The sequence below is a fragment of the Lolium rigidum genome, chromosome 6 (genome assembly GCF_022539505.1).
Source record: "Lolium rigidum isolate FL_2022 chromosome 6, APGP_CSIRO_Lrig_0.1, whole genome shotgun sequence".
Classification (NCBI taxonomy): Eukaryota; Viridiplantae; Streptophyta; class Magnoliopsida; order Poales; family Poaceae; genus Lolium; species Lolium rigidum.
The window spans coordinates 289771660-289783482 of NC_061513.1; the positions used below are offsets into that span (position 1 = coordinate 289771660).

Below are 11823 nucleotides of genomic sequence, written 5' to 3' on the forward strand. Positions count from 1 at the left end.
ACACCTTGCCGGACGAACGAGCACCATGTTTGTGCCGGCCGATGTTTCATCATCGGCTTTCCTTTGCTTGGGGCGCCACACTTTTCGTTGCGGCAATCCCTCCTCATCCGGGGTTCGCTGAACTTTCGCAGCCGGATCGGGTCGTGCCTTCCTCGGCGTGTGCAAGTATAACCTTTCGGCTTCCTCCGGACCGCGCAATCGCCGAACCTCGCGCTTTTGTGAATGGCTGAGTCCGTCGGGGCACCACCTTGGACGATGGTACCTGTCTTCTTCCTCTTCTTGTCCCTCGTCTTCCGAATCCTCGAGATCCGCCCGGCGAGGGGACTCAGCGCATTTGCTCTGTGGTGGGAGGGGCCCTAAACGCTCGAATACGGACACGTTGGCTGCCTCCCTCTTCTTCCGGTTGCATTCTGGGCAGTTGCCGATTGTTGGCAATCGGCTCATTCCTGAATCCCAGCAATATCTGAAGAAGGGGCAGTCCCAGTGTCCGGCGTTGTCATCTTGCTCCCCGGCTTTTCCGTGGCAAGGTGCTCGTGCTCCTCCTCGTTGTGATCGTGCCGACGATATCTTCCGGCTCCTCCGGCCGGACGGTCTCTCTCATCGTCGCCGCCGTGTTGCCGGCGTTGGTCGTATCGACTCACATACTTGTTGAGGAGGTGATCGGAGAGGGGTCGTTGATATCTTATGTTCTTCACTTCCCCCTCGCGACGTAGCGCTTGCCATCTTGACGGAGCCGATCGCATGGAGCGGCCCCTTCGCGTCCTTGCTCACGAGAGCAGCTGTCCTCATCCCCGTCCTTCCCGGAGCGGTGTCCAAGCTCTACCATACTGATATTGGCTGAGAAATCAGGTCGGCACCCTCCAAGGTGGGTAAACTCCACCATGTCGACGGGGAAGGGGTGTGTGTCGACCTTCATGGCGTATTGGTTAAAAATTAATCGCCCATTTTCTATCGCCGCTTGGATCCGCCGACGCCACACCCCGCAGTCGTTGGTGGTGTGGGTGAACGTGTTATGCCACTTGCGGTATGGCTTTCCGTTCAGCTCTTGCACCGTAGGAAACTTGTGGCCTTCGGGTACCTTTATGTGCTTCTCCGCGAGTAAGAGGTCGAAAATCTGCTCGGTTTCGTCACGTCGAAGTCGAACCCTCTTGGAGGCCCCTGGTGGCTTTACCCATTTGCAGGTTCACCGGGCCCGCAGCTCGAGTCCACTCAGCCTACCGCGACCTCTCGCTCTCCCGTAGGACCTTCATCTTCGCCTGCGTCAACCATGGTAACCACGCGCTTGAATTTATCTTGGTAGATATCCGGGTGGCGTTGCTCATATGCTGACAACTTCTGCACCATGTGTGCTAATGAAGGATAGTCCGCCTGGGTGGCCACTTCCTTGATCGATGATGATAGACCCACCACCGCCAACTCAACTGCTTCCTTTTCGCTTACATGAACCGAATAGCATCGGTTCCTAACGGTCCTGAAGCGCTGGATGTATTCTGACACTGTTTCCCCGCGCTTCTGTCGTACTTGTGCTAGATCGGCAATGCCAGCCTCGGAAGCCTCTGAGTGATATTGCTCATGGAACCGCTCTTCCAGTCTGCTTCCAAGTACGGACCGAGTTCGGTGGCAACGAAGTGTACCAACCGAAAGCCGATCCCGTGAGGGACCGTGAAAAGTACCTCACGCGCAGCTCATCCGATGCCGAGATCATGCCCAGCTGCGCCAAATATCGGCTCACATGCTCGATGGAGCTGGAACCATCCGATCCGTCGAACTTTGTGAAGTCCGGGAGCCGATATTTGGGTGGTAGCGGGATCAATTCGTACTCGTTGGGGTACGGCTTGGTATAGCCGATCGCCTTTCTTTTCGGCATCATGCCGAACCGATCTTTCAGGATCGTACAAATCTGATCCGCGGTGATGGCTGCGGGTGCCGAACCCCGAAGGTTCGCCGGAGTGGCGTACTTAACCAGCCCATGCTTGTTTTTCCGGTTCCGAGCCAAGCTGCAGGAGCTGGGCTCGGGAGCTTTGTCGGGGTGGCGTATTTAGCTAGCCACGTTTGCTTCTCGAGCTCGTCTCCGACGTTCCTCCCGTTGTTCCGTAAGTCCCCGCCGTTGTAACCTCGGTTCGAGGGTGCCCGGTGTGCTGCGATCCGGCACGTATGCACATGCGTATCCGTGCGGGATCTCCTTGGGCGCCTCGGCCAAGAACCGGTAGTCACTAGGGTCACCACCGATCTTGTAGACGACGAATGCCGGTGTAGCCGGCACTTCAGCTGGTGCCGCCAACGCATGTGGCAGCGGCGGACGGGACCGGAGTGGCAACTCTCCTCGATGCGTCCCGAGAGCTGGTCCCGACGGAGAGTACCGATGGCTCATGATTTCCTGGATCACGCGAAAAGCGACGCGCTCCAACGTGTTCACCGGGCTCTCGAGTGGCGGTGCGGCGAATGAGCCACCATGAAGTTGATCTCCTGACGCAGCGACCCGGTGCGTTCTTCGGACGGGGTGGACAGGTCCACTCCATCAAGCGCGCCTTCAGGTGTGAACCCCTTCCATCCGATGCCATGGGAGCGGGTCTCGTGGAAAGAGCCGATTAGGTCGGCTTCGAGGGCGGACTTGATCTCGTCGTACTTCTTCTTGAGCTCGCCGGTGAGATCCCCGTACGTGACCGGAGTTTCTTCCGCCGCTTCGATGAAGACGGTATGGTGTCTTTCGCCATCTCCGATGTGGATAGCGAGAGGGTTGTCGTTGAAGATCTGTCCCACCGGCGTGCCGAGAATGTGTTGGCGTCGAAACCCACCGGCGGGCAGCGACCGGCCAACACGGTAGAGCCGGGAACGACTAGGGCTGCGGCTGGCCCCGGTCCCTCGGAGCGACGGCCCGCAAAGCCTCCCCGGTCGCGCGCCGATGCTCGGGTCGCAAGGGCGTGCCACCCGACCTATACCCGGTCGGGAAGGTGTGGATGATGCCTCGCTTAGTTTCCTGCAGGGCACACACGTACACGTTAAATACGAGCCTCGATCGGCTCTCGGGTTGTCTCGTGAATCGGCTCGGGGAGCCGATTCACCCATGATTCGTCCAAGGTGGCCGAATATATGGTGGTCCCGCTTGATCGATAAAAGCGTATGAGATCCACGACGATCTAGGGTTTTCACCGCATAATCGGATCATCCTACTCACGATTGGGCCTCGCGCTCACGCACGGTAAACGTAAGCCAGCCCTAGACAAGGCCTAAAAACCAACACTAGGTTGATCCTCGGAACGTCCTGTTTAGGGGCAGCAAACTACACCCTCGCATGCCGCTGGATCCTCCAACCCTTTGTAAGGCCTAACTATTGCAGATGTTAAACTAATCCTTGATGAATCAAGGATCGACCATAACGGATCAGATCTACTAAATAAAGACCAAGCGGGGTGCCGCCCTGCACCCATGATGAGGCACAAGGACGGCTAGATGCGCAAGGGTTGCACTACGAAAGCATGCAGCATGAAGAACAATGCTAACCCTAACACATCTATGATAACTACGTTGCTCGCCATCAAAAGCGCTTCGATACGAGCAACGCATGAACAACGTAGGCAGGCTTGTGCTGCCTAGATCGCAAGATGCGATCTAGGCAGCATGATGCTTACCGGTAGAAACCCTCGAGACGAAGGAGTTGGCGATGCGCCGAGATTTGTTTGTGGTTGAACGTTGGTTGTTGTTTATTCCATAAACCCTAGGTACATATTTATAGTCCAGGGGACTTTCTAATGTGGGCGTGCACTAAACCGTGCACGAGATAAACTCTAATTTCTAAACTAAGATGCGATCTAATATGTTACAGATACACGGGCAGTTCAGCCCAACTTGGTAAACCAGGCCGCTTCACACATTCCTTCCACGTATATATCTTCACGTCCATCTTGATCGCGGCCCACCTCTGACTTGGTCAAATCTTGGTGATAACACTGTCGGTGTTGGCAAACTGCTTGGCACGTTAGTTTGTCTCGCGAGAAGGTGTGGTGGATGTCGAGGCGACGACCTCGAGGTTGTTCTTTCATGTCGAGGCGGTGGTTTCGGATAGTTGTGCAGTTGTGACCTAGCTAGGAGGTGGGGTTGTGGCTCGTCATAGGGTGGGTAGCAACCCTCGTTGCACCAGATCGCCAGTGGCGACCTGGTGCAATGCAACGAGGGTGGCAAGGTCTGCCGGCTTGGGCAGATGTAGCTTTGGGCTTCTTTTGCTTGCATGTCGGGGGTAGCGGCCCCGGATTTGGCGTGGCGGCCGTGGTCTAAGGGAAGATTCTTATGTGCAACTTGGGTGGCGATTGTCTGGTTCGTGTAGCGTTGCGGCTCGCGTGTGGGTGGAGGGCGTCGGGCCGGCGATAGCAGACGGATGCCAGGGTGGAGGCCCGAGCTATGGTGCTCGTCGAGGTGTTGGTGGTGGAGTCCTTGGGGTGTTGAAGCTGTACTAGTTTGCTTCTACGCAGAGACGGAGCCAGGGCCATGGCACCCTCTAATGATGGAATTTTTTCTAAAGCCCCCTTGTATTATGTAGAAAATTGTAGAAACAAATCTAAATTCATTGACGGAGCCAGGGTCATGGCCCCCTCCAAGTAGAGAAGTCGTTCATTTGCACCCCCTTCGTATTTAATCCTTGCTCCGTCTCTGCTTCTACGCGCACAAAAGTGTGCTTTAAGAATCGTACAACTCAGAAATATAAAATCGGAAATTGTTCAACGATCTTCCAAACCTCTCTCGTCCCCCTCCAGCCCTCCTCTCCACGTTTTCCCACGTTCAAGGGCCGGTTGGCCCCTCCCCTCTCCTCTCCGGCGGTGGCCGACGGCGAGTAGGGCGAGTGTCCCTTCCGCTGTACAGTTGTAGCTAGGCCTAGTCTTGGAGTTACGCTGGTAGTTTCCCAGATGGAGTTGTGGAGCTGTACACTGGATTTTGGCCAAGTCTGGTGCGGTGATAGGGTTCTTCTGTTTGATGCTCTGGAGGTCAGAGATAGAAGTGATGGGGATGAGCATAGATGTCTCCTTCAATAAGGCCATGGTATGTGAGATCCTAATTCATGTTGGTCCTCTTCTTACCGACTGTTGTGGTGGCGGGCGGATCGGTGGAAGATGGAGTCTCAAGGGAAGATTGGAAGGGCTGCGTTGTGGAGTTTATGCACATCGGCTAGGGTTTGCTGTTGTGATCTTGGGCCGGTGGGGCGGCCGCTGCACATCCTTCATGGGAGAGATTTATCGACGGCAAGGCTGTCGTTGACCTTGATGGCCGATTGGCAGCTACTCCCTCCCTGTTCGCCAGCAAAAGGTGCGCACGATCTGATGTCTCTCTGCTGGCGAAAGGTGTTCTTCAACCTCCAGACAATTGAGCCATTTCGGAGGCCCTTCAGCTCTGATGCGGTGTGCTCCCGACGCTGCACCCCAAGTGGTCTAGTCCTCGGTGGTGGTGCGGTCGATCGTGATCGGATGCGTAGACGAGAGATCGGTGGAGAAGGAGCTAGAAGAAGACCTGGATGGGATTGCTTTTTCATCTTCGTTTTAGGGTCTTCATTGCAAAAGTCAAGGGCCTAGTTATATTTTTACTTCCTTCAAAGGTCCTTTATGTAATTTGTCATCCACCGTCTATGGAATGAACGCAGCTTCAGGGGTCTTCGAGACCCCTCTTCCTGTTAAAAAGAGAAATATAAAATCGGGCTAGACAATCAAATATAGAAAATTTTAGCCCGCCACGTGAAAGAAACGCAAACGTCTTCATTCTGGATCTTTGAAAGTAGACCAATACTAGTGCTAGTAGTATAATTACCCAGGTGAGCACACTTTGGATCGACAAAAATAATCAATCAATCAAGTGGGTCACGACAAAGTCAGCAGTACATCTCACTCCCAAAGCAGTCACGGTCAGCACCTTGCATGCATGCATGCAAAAGCAAGAGCATGTGATGCGGGAGACCGATCGGTCACCAGCAAAGTTTATAATTATTATTAGGGGTCCATGCCAATATGCCATGCCAACAACCAAAACATACTTTGGAATAGATGTCTTATAAGATGGGATAATTTAATTTTTTTAATCATGGACGCATGTGACATTTCTTAGCTACACTGGTGCTCAGTTCACCAAGCTAACCAGGAATAAAAATCTTAAAATTAACTTAATTTTTAGTTAAAATGATGTCATTGAATTTTACTTGCAGCTTATGACTATCACGGATCATGATCAATTCTACCGTCTAAGATATTTTTATTATTGTATCTCATGTGTGACATGAATCACAAAACAATACGATAGTTTGAGAAGTTTTTGTGGGTTGAAATTTCATGTAGAAGTAAAAAAGACATCACATACCAATAGCTCATATGGATGTAAACGGATCAGAAATTGATGTTAACATATACCATATTCTTATGACAGATTCAGAGCGGACCGAATAATGACCAGTTACGGATTCGAATCCTGAAATATAAGACTGTGGATTCAAAAGGAAAATGGAGCTGAATAGGGATGGAGAAAAAGGAATCAGATATTTACATGCATAAGTAGATCCACGAACTATACAACCGAAGATAATTTGTAAAACAAAAACACTCATATTCATATAAGACTGTGGATTCAAAAGGAAAATGGAGCTGAATAGGGATTGAGAAAAAGGAATCAGATATTTACATGCATAAGTAGATCCACAAACTATACAACCGAAGATAATTTGTAAAACAAAAACACTCATATTCATATATAAAACTGTGGATTCAAAAGGAAAATGGAGCTGAATAGGGATGGAGAAAAAGGAATCAGATATTTACATGCATAAGTAGATCGACAAACTATACAACCGAAGATAATTTGTAAAACAAAAACACTCATATTCATATAAGACTGTGGATTCAAAAGGAAAATGGAGCTGAATAGGGATGGAGAAAAAGGAATCAGATATTTACATGCATAAGTAGATCCACAAACTATACAACCGAAGATAATTTGTAAAAAAACACTCATATTCATATAAGACTGTGGATTCAAAAGGAAAATGGAGCTGAATAGGGATGGAGAAAAAGGAATGAGATATTTACATGCATAAGTAGATCCATAAACTATACAACCGAAGATAATTTGTAAAAAAAAACACTCATATTCATATAAGACTGTGGATTCAAAAGGAAAATGGAGCTGAATAGGGATGGAGAAAAAGGAATCAGATATTTACATGCATAAGTAGATCCACAAACTATACAACCGAAGATAATTTGTAAAACAAAAACACTCATATTCATATAAGATTGTGGATTCAAAAGGAAAATGGAGCTGAGTAGGGAGAAAAAGGAATCAGATATTTACATGCATAAGTAGATCCACAAACTATACAACCGAAGATAATTTGTAAAAAAAAACACTCATATTCATATAAGACTGTAGATTAAAAAGGAAAATGGACCTGAGTAGGGATGGAGAAAAAGGAATCAGATATTTACATGCATAAGTAGATCCACAAACTATACAACCGAAGATAATTTGTAAAACAAAAACACTCATATTCATATAAGACTGTGGATTCAAAAGGAAAATGGAGCTGAGTAGGGATGGAGAAAAAGGAATCAGATATTTGCATGCATAAGTAGATCCACAAACTATACAACCGAAGATAATTTGTAAAACAAAAACACTCATATTCATATAAGACTATGGATTCAAAAGGAAAATGGAGCTGAATAGGGATGGCGAAAAAGGAATCAGATATTTACATGCATAAGTAGATCAACAAACTATACAACCGAAGATAATTTGTAAAACAAAAACACTCATATTCATATAAGACTATGGATTCAAAAGGAAAATGGAGCTGAATAGGGATGGCGAAAAAGGAATCAGATATTTACATGCATAAGTAGATCAACAAACTATACAACCGAAGATAATTTGTAAAACAAAAACACTCATATTCATATAAGACTATGGATTCAAAAGGAAAATGGAGCTGAATAGGGATGGCGAAAAAGGAATCAGATATTTACATGCATAAGTAGATCCACAAACTATACAACCGAAGATAATTTGTAAAACAAAAACACTCATATTCGATAGAGTGATTATATACGTGAGCTATAGTTTAATGGACGAACTCGGCAAGTCACTAAATACAAAGATACAAACTCGACAACTCACTAACTGCTACATATGCTCTATTAATTTTGACGTTTTGGATCAAAATCAAGTTATTCGAATTAAAGGATAGTCTTAAATAATTTTTGGATACGGATTTCAAGTGATGTTTACCATACCATATGAAATGTTGTATTCGTTATCAAATTTAGAATCAAATATCCTTATCCGTTGAATTTCTTCAAACTTGATATACAGTTTCGTTCTCAAATTTAGAATCAAATATCCTTATCCTTTGAATTTCCTCAAACTTGATATACATTCTTTAAAACGGATATAAAACGGAATTAGATGCAAAAATTGTTCTATCCATTTACACCCGTACTAGCAAGCGCAGCAATGGAGTACGAGTTAATTCACTTACAATAAGCAAAAAGGGCTGTTTCAGACATGAGGAAAACAATAATTTACTCATGAACAAATTCGTTCACGCACGTAGTACACGTAGAGAGATCCATGGCGAGGTCGAGGTCGAGCTCGTCGGCATGCACAGAGGTAGACGACGACGACTACAAGGACAGTTACACTAGACCCATCAATCACGCACAGGCTGGCACTCCTTGTCTTTGTCCTCGCGCCTTTGCCTTTTCCCAAAGCCCCACTGTCTCCGCTACACTCCACATTCCCACTTAATTACCGCACACTAATCACTCCCTAATTAACCAGCCGAGACCAAGCTAAGCTCACTAGCTAGCTAGCACTTGTTGGCGGTGAAGCCGACGGTGCTCTTGGCGGTGTCGAAGCTGACCCGGACGCCCTGCTGCTGCACGTTCCCGATGATGGACACGGCGCCGCTGGTGCCGGCGAAGGCCAGGCAGTAGGTGCCGGCGCCGTCGACCGGGATGAGGTAGTTCTTGGCCGGCAGCTTGAGCTCCCCGCCGCCCTCGAACCGCAGCGAGACGGCCGGCACCTGCACGCTCGTGCGGCCGGAGAGGTCGTAGCAGGTGTCGAAGAGGGAGACGCCGGAGGTGCGGGGCAGGGACTGGGTGCCTTGGATGAACGCGTCGCGCAGCGCGGAGTAGGCGGCGGTTTGGAGACGGGTGACCGCCGTGCCGGAGTCCACGATGACGCCGCCGGAGCCCGTGTCGTCCATGGTGAAGGCGGTGGGGGGGATGGGGAGGGTTTGCCCGCCGACGGAGATGCCGGTGAGGGAGACGTAGTAGAAGGTGCTGGTGCGCGGGCTGCGGACGAGGGGCGCGGTGACGACGGGGTTGGAGTTGGTGGACTGGGAGGAGTCGGGGGCGTCGGAGCCGAAGTGGAGGGTGGAGGCGGAGGGGGAGTCGCGGTCGACGAGGCAGTAGGAGAAGGCGGTGGCGGAGATCTGCGACGGGAAGGAGAGCGGCCCGCCGCCGAGCGCGAGGAGCCCCGCCGCGCCGACGAAGAGGCCCTCGTTGTCGTGGCCGCAGCCGATGGCGACGTCGGACACCGGCGCGGAGTCCCCGAGCGTGAGGGTCTCGGACACGAAGTCGCCGACGGTGTAGGAGCCGTCCCCGTAGGCGACCTCGTAGAGGCAGGCGCCCGTGGCGTTGCGGCAGGCGGCGGCGTCGAGGTCGCGGCAGCGGGGCGAGTCGCAGCCGACGGCGGCGTAGGAGGTGGAGAGGGCGGGGTCGTAGACCGGGTCCGACTGCGCGTAGCAGTCGGCGCAGGGCTGGCACTGCAGCCAGGTCACGTCGCTGCCGGTGTCGAGGACCAGGTAGAGCTGGCGGGCCGGGCGGCCGATGCCGACCCGCGAGAAGTACTCGCCGCTGCCCTGCCCCACGCCGGAGACGATGGGGCCCTGGATGTCGGCGGCCGAGGCGGAGTAGAGCGGGTCGGTGCTGGCCGGGAGGAGGGAGGAGGTCGTGATGCCGTCGGCGGCGAGGGTCGCGCGGGCGGTGATGGCGGCGGCCCGGGCGGCGTCGCGGTGGAGGCGGGCTAGGACTAGAGACTTGTAGCTCGGGTGCCGGCCCTGCTGCGACGGGAGGAAGTCGCGGGAGTGGAGCCGGAGGGAGAGGCGGCCCTCGGTCGGATGGACGTCGTCGGTGGCGGCGAGGGACTGGTGGAGGGGGAGCGCGTCGCGGGAGACGGCGGCTTGGGCGCGGGAGAGGGACGCGGCGACGTCGAGCGTCTCGGTGGACGCAGCAGGCGCGGGGTGGCGGGAGAGCGCCGGCGGCGGGCAGGCGAGCAGCAGGACGAGGAGGAGGAGCTGCATTGTGGCCACAGGTGGTGGTGGGTGGAGTGGAGTGAAGACTAGTGAGTGAGTGAGGAAGATGGGGAATGGAATGAATGTAGTGTGTGTCACTGCAGGTAGCGGAGGAGATCTCGCGTCATTCTTCTTCTCGTCATCGCACCGCGCGGCAGGACGATGGGATCCACGGAGTTTAATGGGTTTCAAGGCCAAGAACGGCAGAGGAGGCACGCTCTTGGTTCCATCCAATTTACTCCTCCCATGAATTCTTCTTTATGTTGCTGAGTACAAGTAGGTCGGGAGGGACGCCATTAGAAATTGGAATCGTGGTGATTATAAATTGTGTTTTTCGTTGAGCAAAGTGATTTAAAACTGGTTGACGCCATGTGTGCTGCGAATCTACGCCTCTGTTCCGTCACACCAACCTCTAGTTCGAATTATACAACAGGTCCCAATCTCTAGTCCGAGTAAATTGCGTTTGTCGGAAAAGAAAACCACCCTGCTTGCTTGCCTGCAGTGTCACCCTAGTTATAGCAATCTTAGGCTAACAAGGTAGAACCCTCATAGCTCGTCAAACTCTTATCTCCACGCTGGGATAGAATTACATTGCTCGGACCGGTTTCCACATGCCTCCTAATCCTATGAAGAAGAGTTTCTTTTGACATATCCATGAGCTTCTCTTGAGGCTATTTTCTAAGAGCATCTCTAGTGGAAGGTGCAAATTTGGACGTGTATATCTCTATATACACGTCCATATACACATTGCTAAATTTAACACCTCCTAGTTTTTCAGTAGAACGTGTATCAGGACGTGTAAATCAGGACGTGTATATTCCAACGGCTATATTTTCAATTGGACTCCAATTGGACTATCAGGTTGTGTTTGTTAGTAACCAAAACCAACTGTGTCCAACAAACTTTGATCACCATCCATCTGCAAGCAATCAACAAAGACACACAGCCAACAACAAATTAGTAATCAGAGAGTTCTTGTACACATCAGGTTGTACATCAGTACAAAATCTGTAGCAAAACACTATCAAATCACAACTATTTTAGCCCCAGACCACAATCATGCATCAAATTGACATGGAGAAGCCCCAAATTGACATGGACATATACCAAATCGACATGGCCAAGCCGGTCTCTCCACTGTCCATTGCCGCCACCCTCCAGGCCGCACCCGCCGCCTTTCCCTTCTCCAGGGCGAGCGCCGCCGCCTCCAGGCCGCACCCGCCGCCGCCTTCCCTTTCTCCAGGGCGAGCGCCGCCGCCCTCCAGGCCGCACCCGCCGCAGCCCCCCCAGCCCATCTCTCCGCGCCCGCCGCAGAGACACCCGGCCTCATCTCTCCGCACCCGCCGCAGAGCACGCCGGCCCCACTCTACGCGCCCTCCCATCTCCATGGCGCGCGCGCGCCGCCGCATCCGGAGATGGGGGCCGGCCGCCGCGCGACTCCCCGCGCCTCCCCTCACCTCTACTCTACATGCGGGAATAAAAAGGGGCGAGAGAGAGAG

At 51.6% G+C, this 11823-nt stretch overlaps 1 protein-coding gene across 1 annotated transcript; it reads right to left on the reverse strand.

The window, feature by feature from the left end:
* Positions 1-8820: 8820 nt before the first annotated feature.
* Positions 8821-10333, reverse strand: LOC124664343 (protein ASPARTIC PROTEASE IN GUARD CELL 1-like). Its single transcript, XM_047201884.1, has one exon. The coding sequence runs from the start codon at positions 10331-10333 to the stop codon at positions 8837-8839; it is 1497 nt and encodes a 498-aa protein (XP_047057840.1). The 3' UTR covers positions 8821-8836.
* Between the last annotated feature and the right edge of the window lie 1490 nt (positions 10334-11823).

Excerpts from the sequence above, each read along its gene's own strand:
- LOC124664343 (XM_047201884.1), bottom strand. The coding sequence starts at position 10,333 with ATGCAGCTCCTCCTCCTCGTCCTGCTGCTCGCCTGCCCGCCGCCGGCG.